Consider the following 18,818-nt stretch of genomic DNA (forward strand, 5'->3'; position numbering starts at 1 on the left):
GTGTTGTCAACATTTGTCCTAAATATCCTTTTACCAAATGCAATTGTGTTTTTTTGTCATGGTTGCGGTATTCTGATAAAGCAGCAAGAAATCAATAAAGGACGGTGTGTGTTTGTCTGTGTGTGTGTGCTTTAAATTTTTATTTTCGGTTGCATTTAATTTTGTTGTTTTGTTTCATTATACATTCTTGTGCTTTTTTAAATTTGCTGTTGTACTTATGCTTTTGTTGAGTAATTTTTGTTGTTGTATCTAGTTATTGTTTTGAATAGTTATGATTATTGTTTTTATTTGTAGTTTTTAGATTATTTTACTTTTATTTGTCTTTGTGTTTTGCACTTCAGGGCCAACACAGCATCCATTAGTATTTAAGTATTTTGTTTGGTGGTATGCTTGAAATTGGATTGTTGATTGTGATTGGTGTATCTTGGCTCAATAAAAGCGGTTTCCCAACTGTGGTCGCTGCTTGACACATTGCCCATTGTATTTTTTCTGTGGGCGCTCTGGATTCATTCAACACTTGAACGGCGGACAAATTGAAAACTCCTCGAAGCGTGTGTATGGTTGTTAGCATGTGCCCTGGTGACCAGTCCATGCTGTCCCGTGCACCTCACCTCAAATCGCATTCCCCAGTGAATATAGGTGGTGTCGAAAATGGATGGATGAAGAAAGTATTTTCAGAGCTTGTAGTCAATCAATCAGTGAGTTAGAATTCCTTGACATAAAAGTCAATAAACATGTTCATACATTATATACACTCTTTATAGGTACTTTACTTTCTGAGAAATATACAGGATAAAGTTGTTGATTTTTTTAAAACTTGTTTAAACTACAAAAAACTTCAATTACTTAACGCTTAATTGCGTTTAATAAAGCATATGATTTGGTTAATGGTTGAAAATTAAATGTCTGAAATAAAAGTAAGTTCTCAAAAATTTACAATACGTACTTTGGATCTTCATGTGCCTAATTGGCAGTGGATATTCTCTCTTATCTTTATAATTTTTTTTCATGCCCCCCTTCAATTGAGGAACTGGATGTAAAAGTGGCCAAAGTCACAGTTACACTGAGCAGCTACCTGGCTTCAAAGGCCTTGAGCAATGAGACTGGACCAAGATGAAACAGTGAAGCTCACACATAAACACACACAAAGCAGAGTGAGATGGGAGATAGAGGCCTTGTCCGACAGCTGAGATATAGCACAAAGGCCCTGGGGAGTTTCAGGGGAATTCCACAGAGGGAATTGGACATGTCTGATTTACACTAACACTTTGGCTAAACTTGCGATAAAAGTTCACAAAAGAAACATTGCTGGATCTGTCTTTATCCATCTTGCCCTCCATCAGTCTCCGTCTCTCTTCTGCTCTTATTTTCTCCGTAAAAACTTGCAAATATCACATTATTGTGAAGCTGAGCATCATAATTTATACTGCTATAGGAAATGAAAAAATAAGTTTTGTACGAGCAAGGACGGAGAGGAAGGAACACAAGGGGAGTGAAAGAGTTGCGAGACACTGAAAGAAAACATGTTCATTTTTTATCAGCCCTTTTCACCCAATGGGGAGACGAGGAATGTAATGAAGAATCTGGCCAAAGATAACGAGAGGAAAGTGGTTGGTACTGTACTGTACTAAGTATGCGTGTGTGATAATGTATATGACAATATTTCCGGGGGGATCAGTTTTGGCACAGAGGCAAATTCACTCACTGGACACTATATTAGGTACACCTACACCCACCTTGAGATTTATTAAGCGCTGCATAAAAGCAATACAGATAACACTGTTTTGGTAGACAGTAAAAAAAAAAAGTTTTTGAATAATTTGTCTTGTGATATTTACTGTGGTAGACGTACAACTGCCTCTGGCTCACACCGTATTTAATTTATTTGTTCCATCGTACAGTAAAAGGGGTAAAATATTCATTGCTCTACTATCCTGTGTTATACTTCTACACCACTGCAAACATTTGTTAAATACAGTCATCCCTAAAATTGTTCATGGGCATGACTCAATAATGCTTATATGTCAATCAAAATGCATTTTCGTTGTAGAGATGGAATATTTGATACATCAGTGTGCGGTTAGGGTAAATTAAATCAGAACAAAAGAATCTTAATGTTACGGTTTGTTGTCTTATAGGCAAAGTTGAAAAGAGTGTGATAATGGAGCTGTTCAGCAGTTAGTTTGTGCACATTTCATTAATTGCTAATAGAAAATGACTTAAACCTGAATAAATAATAGTGGATACAATGTAACAGAAAACATTTATACAGCGAGCTCATCGTTATAATATTTCACTGGCATTTACTTTTTACAGCTTAATTGTTATTACATGTCAAAGAAGAAACAAAAATAGTTCCAGGATACATTCAAAGACAACCCACCCCCTCACCCACCAAAAAGTCACATGTATCCCTCATGGAAAACTCAGTTCCCATGGCAAAGCAAAATTATTTCCATCTTGACCATGTCCTGGTCACAGAGCCAGTGTGACCCAACAGACATTTGAGAACATGCGGTGTGTAAAACAAAGGCCGAGTCCATTATTATTATTTACACCCCTACACACAAGAGACTAATGCAATGTTGACGCACGAGAGTTGAATTAAAAAAAAGTTTACATCACATGACTGAACACCTAACTACAATTTTTGTTGACATTGTGCGACCCAGACAAAACACTAAAATTACTGCCTGCCAAGTCAGATGCAAATGATCACGACATTTCAGCTGTTTCACTTTTACAAAAATGACCTTTGACATTTTTTTACAGCATTGAAAAAGGTAAAGAGCACATAGCAATCTCCCTTATGTTCCAGTGAATCAATCCATGAAATAAAAATAAATAGTTTAACAGGCGATATTTACAAGAGTGGTGATGACACTAAACACTTTATTGTATTTGATTTGTTCCTGATATTGTGACAAATTACACTCTCTGCTTACCACAAAATAATTTCGATGTGACCATTTTGCCATGCAAAAATGTACAATGGACAAGAAATTATGCATGGCTTCTATTCTGACTTCAAATGAATTGATCTTGCAATCAATTTGAGTTGGTCCAGTATGAATAAATTGGATTAGCAATCAGCCCCCTAAAAACGGATGCCGAAATGTAAGACGACGCTGATGAGTTACTTTGGTAACGTGGACCCTTTAGATGATGGAAGTCTGCTTGCTCGGGCTTAAATTATTTCTGAGGTGCAACTTTTTCCACAATCATTAAATCACATTTAATGCTCTTGGGGAGTATTCGGGTGAAAAGTGCGCTTTTATGACTCCCAAGGTTTTTCGGTGAAATCTGATTAATTGCTCAGTGAGTCATGTTCAGATAGGGCTGAAGCTAATAATTTGAAGCTTCACCAGAGAGCACTCGGGTTACTTTAACCCTCAAAAGGAATGGGCACAGGAATTTCATGAGTGGACACACATGTAAGAAGGAAAGAATGAAATGTCCTTGGGCAACCTCGGTTTCTGCTGCATTGATTTTGGCACACAAAAGTATTAACAATCAATCAGTCCGACACTACCGTTTTGCCACAGTGAGTGAACGCAGACTCAGATGGCCAGTTGGAGCTTTGTGAGGTTTCTCTGGTGCATGTTGTGGTGCCGCACCAACTCGTCACTGCGGGCAAACTTCTTCTGACAGTTTGGCCAACGGCAGTTGAACGGCTTCTCGCCTGAAGGGTGAGTGGGAGACGTGCACATGGGGGAAAAAGAGGAGGGTTAGGGAAAACAAAGTTTTATTGAAATATCTTTTGTTATTTATCCATGCGTTTGTCTATCTATCTGTTATGTCCAAATCATAAGTTATTATATTCTGTAAACATGGATGAGGTATAAAAGAAAAAAGAAAAGTTTACGCACTTGTTTTACCTGTATGAGTCCGGGTGTGTGTCTTAAGGTGATCAGACCGAGAGAATTTTCTCTGACACGTCTCGCATTGGAAGGGTTTAACTCCTAAACACATGTACAATTTGCATGCACACAGATGGGAGTTTCACACACACAAGAGAGAAATATTCAGCACACACGCACAGAGAGGGAGACAGAAAAATAAAGTAGAGCGGAGACTTGCAGGAAAGGCAGTCCAAAGCTTTGCCAGTTTTTTTGTAACGCCAGCCAAGATCAGGGTTGCCCCGAACTTTTGCCAAGATCCGCAAACCGAAAAGTCAAAGGATGCATGTTGGATGTGTGCGTGTGTGTGTGCGTGTGTGCGTGTGTGTTTGCTTTGACATTTCTCACCTTAAACTCACATGGGCAAAGGTATATGTACTTATACCTTTACATGATATGAGGGGCCCAACCAGATAATCTAATCTTTACTATGCATGTAACAGTGATAAACACTCCATTTAGTATTTTCATGAAAAGTGGGGGTGATGTGATTTTTTTAATATTATTTTGTTTTTCTTCAAACTACAAATATTCATCCACTATAGTGTGATATTACACCATTCACCAGTAGATAGCAGATATGGCTTGGTTGCACCTACACCAAGTCTTGATTTTCTTTTTCGAAGAATGTATGGAAAATTATTACTCATGGGATATTATCAATAGTAATGCCATGCTCAATACGCTTGCTGAAGCAATTGCTGCTGTCGTCGTTAGAACAGTGCTACCCAGTGACAAAAAAAATACAGAGAAGATTTATGGGGGGGGCATATAAAGAGCCGCTTTTTGGAATATGCGGGCCGGTAAAAAACAAGCTGCGGGGAAGGATATGGCCTCTTCGTGGGACTTTCAACATGTTTGATCTTAGGAGACCATTTGGACAAACCTGTGCAATGTACACATCATGGCCATCATGCAAACAAGAAGGTAGGAGCAAATGGGGAGAACAAAGAGAAGGAATAAGTGAAAATCAAGCAATAATCAAACCTGTGTGCCTCCTTTGGTGTCTTTTGAGCTGGTCAGAGCGAGAGAAGCCCCGACCACATTCTGCAACGTCACAGTGGTAAGGTTTCTCCCCTAGACGCAGACAAAGAGAGGGTATTGAGGGGTCTGATGAAACTCAAAAAGGCACAAAGAAGTAACAATGCACTCTTGTATTCACCGGTGTGTTTGCGGCCGTGCATCTGCAGATGAGACAGCTTAAAGTAGCGCTTGTTGCATCCTGGGTGTGGACACATGAATGGACGTTTCTCGCTGCTCTCTGATCGAACTATTGCTGGACCAATGCTGGGAACCCGCCTTACATCCTGCATGCACACACACATTAACAAAACAAATGAAATATCTCATGCCTGTAAAATATAATCCATAGACATTCTGATTTATATTTATTCCATTCAGTTAATAAGACTAATCATGTAATTTAATCAACCTTGCTCTTTTGGGATCATTAAAATAAAATGGTCATATTCTCTCTTTATTTTCATTGGATAATAATTAGCTGTAAGGTGACCCCGATTTGACTGCAGCCCATTGGGAGCTGTTAGTCACGCCTTTTAGACAGAGCGCCCCATTAGAACCCTGCTGCTCACTGCAAATGCCCTGTGGAAGAGAATCACAGCAAATACCATAAAGAACACAATAAGAGTTCAACAACAATCAGGAAAATAAAGAGACCTTATCTTTATACGGTTTGAAGGAATTTGAACTATTTTCTCTATCTCCTTTGCGAAACCTGGGATTGTTACATTTGTAACATACCCATGTTAATTTCCTGCCTCTAAATGTTTGCCCCATTGAAATCTTCACAACAGGTGACCTTCAAGCATGAAGAATGATTCCATTAACTTTGATGCACTTGGCCTGCTTTAAAACACCTCTTTGTCATTCTTCAGACCAAGCACACGTATGAAGCGAATCAAACAACGGCTGAATTTGACAGGAATAGTCGAACTGGTGGATTCTTATAAGACTGATCGCACCATCATCACAGGCTCTCATCCCATGGAAGTCTTTTTTGCAACACGTTCAAGATACTGGACCGCTTTGTGTAGTCAGTCCAAACAAAAAAACGCCTGCTCAGCTCCTTCTGACCAGTTTGACTGAGATGGACTAGGGGGTAAACGGGTTTGTTTTAGCAGACTAAACACTCCTATCTGCCGAGGACTCTTTAGAATCTGTGTGTAAATGTGGTAGTTGGAGGTATTCAGTTGACTTCAGTTCTTTTGTTGAATGCATCTTCACAGATTGGAAATAATTGCCTGCAAGCTAAGATCGAGCTGTACAGTCCGTATCAGAAATGGGGAGAGGACCAGATGTAGTAGTCAGTTATACATTCTTGTCATTCCTGCGATGCTTCTTTGTCTGTACTGTGCAAACTGTAAATTGCATGATAAAAACGGTGTTATGGCTAAATCTCAACCTGTGGCTATTGCAAGATTGCACAAAATCCAGAGAGTGAATCAAAATGGTGCGGAAGGTGACGGAATACCGTGCTATATTTCACTGGTGATTCTAAAAGATGAATTAGTAAACCAGATAGCGACTTACAGTTATCACTTCTAGAGTAGGACTCTTCTGGGAGGATAGAGTAGCAGCAAGAGATTCAGATGGCGGATGATCATTTGTAGACTTTAGGTTCATATTCACCTACATTGATCTTCAAACTCAATACAGAGAGATGACAAATATCATATTGCTCGCGGTGCGATCATTGTGCAATTAGCACAACAGAGAGCCGAGCTATATCGTTCATACGGAATCAGTTTTTACAAAATCCAGTCTCCCAAAATTCTAAATAGTTGAAAAAGGTCCACTACTCCAATTGACTCAGTCTAGATTTGTTCGGAATTCTCGAGGGGGAAAAATGACACCAAAAATCTTAAATCTAAACAGGGGATTACTAAATATCTCAAAGCATAATTCACAGCTCATCACAAAGTCAAAAACAAGAAACATCATAACGCATATAGCAGTGAGATCATAACAAGCGTCAAAGCATTCCTGCCACAGCCCACTGCACATCTGCCAATTTGGCAAAAAAAAAAAAAAAAGTAAGCTAGATTTAGACTACCTAGAACCACGCATAAGGGACATGAAGTGAAATTAAAGCATTAAATGCTTAGTCCACAGACAGACATACCTGTATTCCTCTGAAGACGCCATGCGTGTGTATGCGGTACTGTGTGCTGCAGCTGTACACCATGGGCGCGCTTGGGTCACTGTCGTAGCCCCCTGCATGACTACAAAGAGACGAGACAAGATTTGAGCAGGGTCAACTTGCTGTTTGGAGATATTTACTTGGGCCAAATGAGGTAAAAATGTGGAGTAGACACAAAGCACAACGCGAGTGCACAACATTTGGGTCTGTGCTGGCTGCCTTCTATGGTCCCCCTGAGAGAATAAGGTAGAAAATACAAGGTTGAAAAAAAATGAGAAAATTATGATGAATAAAATTATCAGATATGTTTTTGCTGGGCGTTACGGTGAACGTTTTCTTTTACATTCCCCCTGTGCCCCTGCTGATTTAGTGGCTGAAAATACACATTAGACCATCTGAAAGCAGGTCTAAGTTGTGGCACAGGTGGTGGTGTAACACGATTTCGGTGAATCTGATCAAGGTGCTGATTCTGACAACTGAATATGCGTGGTGGAAGTCCTAATATTTCATTCATAGATAACATCTTTAGAATAATTTTAAAAATCCCCCCCTGAGCCGTTGTCCAAGTGCCCACTTCACAGCGACGATCTACGATCGCGCTGGCCATCTTAACATCAGCAAGTGGAGATCTTTTTGTAATTCCTTGTAAATGTACTTTGCATCTACATGGACTCCAGCGAGTTAGTTTATATATGCTTCTGCCATGTAGACATGTCATGTGCTTCTCCGGCGCTAAATTTAAAAAGGAACGAGAGGAGCCACTCTTTCTATTGACCTGTTCACTCCCACAACGACACAAGTGGCAAATTAAAAAAAAAAATAGACTAAGAAACAAAACTCTATCCATGCACACAGTTCCGTTGGGCATCAAAATAGGGTTTCATCTCTTGGCTGGACAAAGTGGCTGAGGAAAGAAGTTTGATAAGTCTGGGATCATCCTATCTCTGGATAACCGTGTGGAGGAGTAGAACAACACTTGCATTGTGAGACACATCTGCAAGGGTAACCTTCAACATCTTCTGATAACATCCACTGAGAAACGTGTGTATATATCCCTCTGTCTGTAAGCAAGCGGAATCTTGTCTCCACATCTGCCGGACAATGAATGTCACCATCATAATAATTAACTATCCATTGTGATTGAATTTTTGCTAAAGGTGGTATAAACTATTATCATTGTTGAAATACAGCGACAGAACAGTGTTTCAGGTATCCAGTACAATAACAGAAGAGAAAGGTTTCTGCAACCAAAATATGGTCATTAAAATATGGACATTGCAGTTTGACATTACTGCAAACTACAACCACCAAAAGCACAGATTGATTTTGCAATCTAAAGCGATTAGCACTGACTTTATGAAGATGGAACTTGGGGTCCATGTCTTACAGTGTCAGCTGAGCAGCTTATGCAACAACATCAAACATCAACTATAAATCTACAATATGCTACGCAACAACCCACCTAATGTTTCATGCACGTACGCATTGAGAAAATCCCATGCAGCTTGTGTGTGTTTGTGTGACCTAAACTAAAACTGTGCTCAACTCCCCAATGCTTCCTCTTCCTCCAACCAGTTTCTCTTTATCTCATTCTCTTCCAATGACTCCCACCTCTTCCTCCCTCTCATCTCTTCCTCTTCAACCTTACTCCCCCATGCCTCTGTATCCCCCATTGATAGAGCGGCACAAATGAAAAGCAAGACATTTTAATCAAACTTTCATCACCAACCCTATTTGACACATACACACTTCTCTAAACTAGCTTTTCATGCACGTACACAACTTTATAAGAAGCATTCACATATGCAAGACACACTTGTTCATTTACTATGGTTACTACTGATTCGAAAGCATTTGCAGGTCATGATGACACTGCAGTAGTACAATGTGGATGGATTTTTAAATTGGATTTTGTTATACATATTTTTCCCCAAACTTTGTTTCTACTTGCATATTTGGGTTCCAAGTTTGTCCATGAAGAGAGGACATAGATGTAGTAGCCTTTCAAAACCAGGTCTAAAATTCTGATCTAATAAGTTAATGTTTTGTTTGTGTGTCAGAGTTTCTATGAAGAAGCAGGAGGGAAGAAAGGCAACAAACCTGATTGCTGACTTTTTTTAATTCAGTTTTAATTTGTTCTTGGATTTGTCTAATTTGTTAGCATCTTTCGAAGGGCCATTATGACGGTCAACGCAAATAAATGTTTGAGCACCTCATATTATATACAGTAAAAGCTACAACACAAACTGACAAATAACTTGTTTTCAAATGAGACGAGTAAAAACTGGTTAAATATTTAAAAAAAAAAGATTGTTAAAAGTGAAGACAATTTGCAATTCTAGTAATGACACACGACTTTGATGCACGATTCGTCTTCGCGGTCCACATAAAATGATTTGGTGGGCCTTATCTGGCCCCCGGGCCTTGAGTTTGACACCTGTGCTCTAGGCACTGCTTTTGAAATGAAAGGGCCCTGATCTGATTGCTACATTAAACAAGAAGTTGGTCACCAGATTACATGACTGGTGATTGACATTTTATTTTTTATTAATTGACTTGTTTCTTGCCATGGACAAATTCCATCATCAGTACATTATATATTTTTAAAAATGTCACTGAAATATCTCGATAGATATTGGGCAATATATATCCATCCGTCCATTAATTGTCCATACTGCTTAGCCCCACTATGTTGCCAGTGATCTGGAGCCTTTCCCAGCTGACTTTGGAGAAGTCAAAAACAGAAGTATTCACACTTCCAATGACACCAATGTACTCCAAGAAAACCCATGCAAGCACAGGGAGTGCACGCAAACCTGGACTCAAATTCCCATCCTCGGTACTATGAGCCATATCGGCTAACCACTCCTCCACCCTGCCACATAAATATACTAAACCAACATTGCCATATGCACGTTGCCTTCCTGCAGACACCACTAATTCACTGTATAGAAGCAGTTAGTAGTCCTCTTTCATTTCTGCCCCTAAATGTTCTCTTTTTAAAAATTGCACCCAACGTCTTCGTAAAGATAGCGATGGATGAGTTCCTACCTCTTCATGGTGGATGCCAGTGTATTGACAGGGTTCCAAGCCACACACTCCAACTGAGAGGTCATTTGATAAACATTTTCACCACTGTGGAGGACAAACAAGATGTAGAAAATAAAACTCATGAGCTGAGTGTCCCCTTGTGATGTTATGTAGCTTCATGTTGTCCCCAAGGGAACACTGGTGACAAATGCCAACACATTTACACATAGAGGCACGGAAACACACACACACACAATTTGAGGTTAAAGAAGATAAAAATACTGCTCAAGACAATTGAACTCACCAGCAACATGAATGAAACAAAGCCAAGAGGCATGCCTGTGACCTTTCATGCTCACATTTATGTACACACGCACATGCTGGATTTACAGCCTCTTATATACGCCACCTACAGCCTGCAAACAATCTGGAGAGACGAGTGGGAGTGACACCCTGCTCAAAGCACAGCTACTATTTAGTGGAGCCTCACAAACAGCACAGTTGTAGTTGACATTGAGACTGGACACAAGATTCAACAATGCAACTGAATAATTAATTATTTCATTAAAAGGAATAAAACAGCACCAATGTGTTTTACCAACGGTTAGTGTGTAAGCTAAATCTTATTTTATTTCATCTGATATCCTCATTCTTGCTATCAATCTATTTCCCAACTTTTGTCTCCCCAAACAAAATTATTCCAAAAAGTATTATTCCTGAAGCAATGATGAATCATTCATATTTTGATTTACTCACAACTCTGCTTAGTATGAAATTTAGGCCCTCTTTGTTGAACAAAAGCTATTGCTTATAAATGGCAACATGGAAAAATAGGTTAATTGCATCTTCTGCCATCCAACGGAAGAGCAAGTAATTGTTCTGTCACTGGCATTGATGGATAGAAACGATATTTATGGTAAAAAGAATAAATGCTAATACCAACATACAGTATTTACAGCCCCACATAAAATCACACTAATACAACAGCATGTTTTATTTCATGTGGATCAAGTGGGCCAACTTGACATCATGCCAATTAAACACAGTGCAACTTGTACCAGGCTGTGAGATTAGACAACCACGTCAACCCATATGTGAGTGCGTGCAGGCGTATGCATGTTTCTGTGGAAGAGAAACAGGGGGGAATATAAACTTGGAGGTCTGCTGGTCGTCTTTGTCATAAAAATAAGCCGTAGCTTCCCAGCAAACACACGCACGCACAGACCCACATCACACTGTGGCATTCACAGAGACTCTACTGCTGTTCGGCAGTCTCGAAGGAAAACACTATCATAAAATGTGAAGGATGTTTTTTGGGAAACAACAACATACAAAAGCAGCGCAAACTTCTAATCTGCATTTATGAATTGTCCCCAAAAGTAATGGGCTGCCAGTCGATCATTTTTAATTGTAATTGATTGCATGATTTCCATAGTTGATGTACCGTATTTTCTGCACTATAAGGTGCACCGGAGTCCTCATCCACGAATCCATATTGGTCCATATATAAGGCGCAACGGGATTATAAAGCGCACTGTCGGCTTTTGAGAAAATATGAGGTTTTTAGGTGCGCCTTATAGTGCGGAAACTACGGCATATACAGTATACATTTGTGGTGCACTGGTTAGCATGTCCACCTCACAGATCAGAGGTGTAAGGGTTCGATTCTGTCTCTGGCCTTCCTGTGTGGAGTTTGCATGTTCTCCCTGTGCCTCTGTGGGTTTCCTCTGGGTACTCTGGTTTCCTTCCACATCCCCAAGACATGCAGTTTACCACTCCAATTTGTCCATGTGTGATAGTTGAAGAATTCAACGAGGTATGTTTATAGAGTGCCAGTGAACTGCGACAAACAGAAAAACTCTAGATGTTGTATATCTATGGTTTTAGCAACTAGCTATCATACAACACTAACATGCAATAACGGATGCTCGTGGTTGGCGACAATGCAAAATGAGATTTTACTTTAGGTAAGCCATTTAGAATGAAAACAACACCAATTCCATTGTTAGAACAAAATTGACGCAATGTGTCTGCTGATTATCTTAATAGGTTTCCAAATAATTGAATCGCCCAATTATAAGACTGAATTCAGATCCACTGCAAATTTCCCAACCTCTATTATAGTTTTGAAAAGTTTTAATTCACACATCAGAAACACTTTTCAAACTCATCCATCATATATCTAGACATGCATACACAAACATCAGGAAAGGAAATTGAACCACATCGAGAGGAAAGCTTCAATGGCACAGAGACCTGTCCTGAAGGTGAACATCCTGTTCAAACGGCATCCTGTCATCGTTCACTGAATTACAGTGAAACAATAGTTGCAAAAAATTCCCACCTTTAATTGCTGTTGTATCATAAAAATAGATTTTGCATGTGGGGTCAGCATCATGACACTATTTGTAATCAATGTGTACAAAGTATTTGTGTGTATGTACCTGTTGTAAGGATTCCTCAGCAGCAGAGCCTGACTGCCGGTACAGCTGTCTGAAGGGTTGTGGCATCCATACATTGAAGGAGGCATAGGATACTGCTGCTCTGCTACACATGTACACAAAAATATACACATGCATACAAACATGTACATAAGGAGGCACACACAGACATATTGTATACTGCACGCAATTGTTTCTGTCAGCATTCACGTAATTCTTAACCTGTTTTCAAGCTCACGTGTCTCGTATAATGCAATGCTAAACATCAGCATAGACTTCAGAATTTTACTCCAAGAAATTTACCCGTTTTTGAAATCAAAATTTAAATGAATTAAAATGCCATTATTGCATTCCAGCGCCCCAATAAATGTTTTAATGGGGAAAAGAAAGCACTTGTATGAAAACATAGTAAAGAGAGAGAATGAAATAAATAAAACTAAAATTAAATAAAATGTTATAGAAGTGAAGTAACTAAGTTACATTTAAAAGCAAATGATCCATAAAAATATGAAGCTACTTTTTCAAGGTAATTGTTGTGACACTATTTGCACCACAAAATGAAGAATTACTGGGGGATACCTCATATCTCGAAAAACCTTAAAATTGAGGCACTGGAAAATCAAGATACCACTCGTCTTGGCATAACTACATAAAAGCATGCATACAAAAAAAAATCTGACTATAATTCCAAAATAATAATCAGCCTCAACACTTGTATTGAGAAAAGAAGAACATGAGATGGCAAGAAGAAAAATACACAGCGAAAGAAATCACTTAGCAAAGTTAAGGTACAGGCTGCAGTGCTGTGGCATAATTCGAATTTGCATAGACGTTTTCACTATAGCCTCCTGACATATTCTTGATATTGAAAAATACCCATCCAATTTAATAAAGGTGTTATGATTAAAACAATTTGACCCAGGAAGGGATTCTTTTTCTACTTCTATTGGAATATTTGATTCAAAAAACGTACAAATGGTCGGATGAAGTTATGTTATGGATTGCTTTCCACTGTGGAGCTCCCAGGGTCAATGGAAAGCAAGGATGGGTATCAAGTTCCATTATGTTAGTCTTCTTTAAGGCCTTTTCTATTCATCCCCTTTTCCAATCTTTATCCCCAAATCTCGTTTTTTTTCCCTGTGTTTGCTACTCGAGAGTCAACTGCTCCCTTGACAGTTCCTTGCATTCCAATTTCTCTCCCACCTCCAAAAATGCTGCTTATATCTGCTGCAAAGATGTCCCAAAATTTATTGGAACACAACACAAAAAAAACCTCTATTTTCACTTATCACCACTAACACACGCCGAGTATTTTTAACGGGATGGGTAGGTGGATGAAAGAGTGGATGAGAAGAGAAGCCCAGGGGGTTTGTGAGTCAGGATGTGGCTGATTTATTCTTCTGACAAACCAGGTCAACACGGAGACGTCAGAAGACGTCCCCACTGTGAGGTCAGCGGTCTTACAGATGCGGTCGTGCACCCACTCGCGAGACATAAATACATATTCAGTTAAATCTGTTTTAGTCTCCTGAGCCTGTGACGCATTGATTTCGTGCAATGTTACATCATATCAAACATACCGATGGAATTCTGATGACTTAGCGTGTCTTCATGTTTGAAGGAGTGGTTGGAGAACTGCGAGCTGGGGTGAGTTGGCGTGTGACCGTAATTGCTGGCGCCATCGAATGCGACTGTGCTGTAACCTGCAACACACAAACACAAAATTCAAGTCACATTAATGTATTTTTTTATTTTAAAATTAAATCACCATCAGCATGTTGTTGCTGTGTTTAAACAGCAATTAGTTATACCTCAAAATATTATTAGTATAATCACTATTTAGTTGTCAAATCTGTAATCAAATAAACACACTTAAACACACACACTGAATCAATGTCTGACACTCAGATGTGATTTATGACATGACTGACTAAATGGCAGAACTCAACCCCATCAATCACACACGCAAGACACACGCACGCACACACACAAACACACACTGAGTTGAGTTTAAATGCAATGTAGCGCGATAAATTGAGTGGGAATGGAAAAACAAAACTCATCCTATTATTTTCTACTTCCTTTTTATGTTCCTGCATTGAGTGCGTATATTTTTTCCATGTGAAATTGAATTTCTCTTTTAATTTTAAAATCCCTTGATATGCTTAATTACCCACCAAACCGTGAATGACATATTGTCCATCCAGACGGAACTAGACTCAGCCATGGGTGCCTCTTCACAAGGTAGAGGTTTTCGCGGTGACGCCTCGGTCCCTGAGTGACCCTGCGCCGCTATCAGCTCTACTGTGTGACCTGAGTCTTGCTCTTAGTTTGTTTGCCTGTGCTTGTCCAGCCACAGCGGTGACCAGATAAACCAGGTCAGAGGTCAGCTCAGTGCTTTGATTATAATGTTATTCCTAAATTATCTGCTTGATAAGCATGTTATTGCTAATTAATCTACTGGGCACGGATAAACAGTTCTATTATCCTGCATGAACACAACCGAATGTGATCCTCATTGTTGACATTTGACTTGTCTGTTTTAGCCCATGATTTAAAAACCATTTTGAAATCTAAAAATAATAATGTGGTCACTAAATCAAATCCAGTTGATTTAGTGTACAATAAAATAAAAGGCATCAAACGTAATCATTTGAATGGATTGATAAATTAATATTTTTATTGTAAGCCGCAAAAATTGTCTCAAATTCCCAAATTGATTGTGATTTTCTCTGCTTGTGCGGAAGAAACAGCTTGAGAAAACATTCACTATCTTTCACTACGTTATTTAAATTGCTTGCACTTAAATCATAATCATTTATTGTAAAATTATTCGTAAAATACAGGAAAATTTAAGATTTCAAGCCGTGAATTACTGCATTGTATTTTAGACTCGAGAAATTGTGTTTATTGGGATCCTTCATTTTACATTTGACTGATTTCTCAAAGTGTTTCAAACTTTTTACAATTTACATAAATCTTATTTAAATCAAAAAACTCGCTAGTAGAATTGAATCAGAAGCGACATCCATTGTAGTGTGCAATGCAATGCTCAACAAAGCATAGTTGTATTTTTAAACAATAAAAAAAAATCTAATCTAGATTATGAAAAATGTACAGTCATGCATGATACAAAATTTCGGGTCAAAATAATGTCAGAGCGTCAGATACAATTATTCCATGTCTTTCCTGGTGCTGACATTCATAACTCATGAACTTCATCAATCACATTTGCAAAATCAAATAAGATGCAATAAATATGCTGCATCACATATTCTGCCGTTACAAAAGTAATAACGCTCAGCGTTTACTATCACTGTCCGAGAGGTTCTTAATTACCTAAATGTTTTTATTGTGGTTGTAATTTCAGTCAAATACTATTCTCTCATATAATAGTTTAATCGAGTAACTGGTTTCAGCCCGATGCAATGCAGCTCTCCACCATTGACCTCTTTGATAAATGAATGGAAAATAAGCATTGCATTTTTGGACACAACTTTTACTGATGGAATCGTGTAGGTATTTGCGTGTGTGGCTAATATTGTGCTGAGTGAGTGCAGCAGGTCAATTCCACATAAAAAGAAACAGAAGCCTTTTGTTTCAAATTCTATCATGTCAGTTGTGGTGCTAAATGATGTATCCATCTTTATCTTCCCAATATATGTTTTTTTTTTCTTTTAACTTTTAACAACAACTTCATTAGGAATAGTACAGCGCTTATACCGTGGTGCGTACATAAACTTTAAACTGCATAAAGCAACTGTCAAAAGTAATTTGTAGAAATGTGTGAGTTTCATTCTATTTTTTCAGAATCTTGCTTATCATAGACTCTAGAAAGTCAGTGACACATTGAGGGATTGAAGTGAACAAGGAATTGGAGGCCGTGAAGGCAACAGCTCAGCATAGGTCATAGGTCACACGGATGTTATGTTAAGAGAATGAGCTACACATGAAGACAATCTGTATAGAGCAGGTAACACACGTGCACATATACATGTAAAAAATATAGTACCTGTCTGGTTGCGGGCGGCAGGCTGTGTGTCCATGCAGTTGGTCAGGTATGGTGGGTTGCTAAACATCCTGCTGGGGGGTTGGTGATGATGCGGGGCACCGACTGAAGGTGGCTGGCTGGAGGGAGCCGGTGCAGGAGGGGGTCCTCCGAAGGCGGCCCCGTATCGACAGGCCCCCGTGCCCGTGAACTGCCCCGAGAAGTGGACGGTGAAGGCGCTGAGGCCGCAGTGAGGATCCGAGTCCAGGTGGTGGGGGTCGCTCGCGCTCCCCCAGCTGGGCTCCTGCTTGATGAAGGAGTGCGGCCCGAGGGACGTGTGAGGGGGTCCCAGAGATGAGTAAGGTGAGGTGGCAGTGTGGAAGTCCAGGACGGGAGCCCACTGTGGGGCCGTGTTGACTGGTAGAGCCGGGCAGCTTGGACTGGGCCCGGCTGGAACGGGAGGTAGCAGGGAGTTCAGGTCACGTACATCTGAACCCATTGTGGTCCAAGATTAACAAAAAGATAAAATGATGGACGTTGCTTCCTTATCGATTAAAAAGCCTCACTGCCCTCTCGCACCCAAAGATCCACCTTGTTGCATAGAAGTCTAGCCAAAATCTGGCTCAGTTGAAGCCCGTCGTTTGTTTGAAAATAGCACACACTCTGCGGAAACTCCTCAAGTTCATGGTGATGCAGCCGTGAGGTCAACTTTACGACGTTGAAAAGAAAAACAGAAGAACTCAACCGGCTGGGGTCTTTGCTTTGTCGTGGAGGAGTGTTGGGTCCATTCAAGAAGCACAGAGGTTGTCTTCTCTAATAGTGATCTCTGTGAATGGAGGAAGAGGAGTGGACCAGTGAGGAGGAGTAGCCCTCTTTACCCTCCATGCTCTCCATCTGTGTGAATGTGTAGGCGGAGTCAGGAGGTGACACTATATTTAAACACCAATATATTTTCTTTGAGTCATTTATTTTATGCATACAATCATTAAAAAAATGTATTATGACAAGTTGAGTTTATTTTCTTAAAAAAAGTAACATCACAAGCGAGATGAACATAAAATACATACAATTATATTTTGAATCAGTCTACAAAAATATTGTGTATATTTCATGATACGGTTGCAGTAAAATAAAATGATGCTAAAATATATTGTTAAATTATAATGTATTATCACATGTATGTCTTTATTTGCAAATTTCCCCATGGGGAGACTAATAAAGCTAATATTATCTCATCCCTACATTATATTTTGTTTTAATACTTGAAAGATTGTTTACATACTTACGTAAAATGTATGGCATTTTTATTGTGTCCAACTATAATATTATGAAGAATATGCATTTTCAATATTTATTGTACAATGTTACTTCAACATGAAATGATCTGTATTCTGGTTAAAAGTATTTGGTTTGATAATTATTTGAATCGTGTTAATTAAGAGATGGCGCCTCTCCGGAATGAATGTCACCACCATGATAAAATAATAAAAGAAAATACACCGACTGAAAAAAAAATACATATTTCACGTTGGAAAAAAATGTTTTTATATATTCATGATTTTCACTGTCAGTATAATTTTAGCACAATGGCACTTTTATTCAGCAAAGCTTTCCACACACATACTAAAATTACCACTTATTTTGCCCACAACAGTACAAGTTTCACAAATTGAACATTAGTGTATCAGTACTAATATGTTAAAATCTGGGACAGAACAGATTGGATAAGAATTTTCACTCAAGCACATCTGCAACATTAAAAGCTAGAAATAAAAGAAACAATTAAAACCCCAGACGTGTCTTATGTTCGTGCAATTATGTGTTCCCAACGTGGGCCTATGGAAGGCCTGTTCAAGATGCTTGTTGTCCGTGGCTAGTCAAAAATTGGTGAGTATTACACCGGTAAATTCTCATTTGAAGATAATTTGTTGTTTGGAGAGAAGGAATGTGTTCCACTGTCTGCAGTGTGGCTATCAATCTTCAGCAATATTGGTTGACCAGTCAGATGCATGAATGCTCTTCTGGGATGGCCAGCTATGTTAATATTGAGAGTGGAGGCGGTCGTGCACGCAAGACAAAAGAAAAAAGACATGATGAGACGAGTCGGAGAGAATGTGCGTTTGGTGCTGCTGGTTTATTTCTTTGTTTGAAACCTATCACAGATCACAAGGCTTATCATGATAGATCAGTGGATCATTTATCAGCAAAACACAGAGCCAAAAGAGACAAACATGTCTTTGCGTCCAAATGTCACCTCAGTTGAAAACAAATGATGCGTTCGACTATGAACTAATGACATA

General features: G+C 39.1%; 1 protein-coding gene across 8 annotated transcripts; it reads right to left on the bottom strand.

Moving 5' to 3' along the window:
- Positions 1-1,716: 1,716 nt before the first annotated feature.
- wt1a (WT1 transcription factor a) lies at positions 1,717-17,375 on the bottom strand. 8 transcript variants are annotated; one of them, XM_049723299.2, is made up of 9 exons: positions 16,543-17,375; positions 14,111-14,233; positions 12,534-12,636; positions 10,111-10,194; positions 7,042-7,141; positions 5,062-5,206; positions 4,887-4,976; positions 3,879-3,962; positions 1,717-3,682 (listed from the first exon to the last, which is right to left on the bottom strand). In XM_049723299.2, the coding sequence occupies exons 1-9, from the start codon at positions 17,015-17,017 to the stop codon at positions 3,561-3,563; spliced, it is 1,326 nt and encodes a 441-aa protein (XP_049579256.1). In that variant the 5' UTR covers positions 17,018-17,375; the 3' UTR covers positions 1,717-3,560. The 8 variants fall into 8 exon arrangements, with proteins under 8 accessions (XP_049579256.1, XP_049579255.1, XP_049579254.1 ...); XM_049723298.2 differs by having other exon boundaries at positions 3,870-3,962; positions 12,534-12,633; positions 16,543-17,374; XM_049723297.2 differs by having other exon boundaries at positions 3,870-3,962; positions 16,543-17,374.
- Between the last annotated feature and the right edge of the window lie 1,443 nt (positions 17,376-18,818).

This window comes from Syngnathus scovelli, chromosome 6 (genome assembly GCF_024217435.2).
Source record: "Syngnathus scovelli strain Florida chromosome 6, RoL_Ssco_1.2, whole genome shotgun sequence".
Classification (NCBI taxonomy): domain Eukaryota; kingdom Metazoa; phylum Chordata; class Actinopteri; order Syngnathiformes; family Syngnathidae; genus Syngnathus; species Syngnathus scovelli.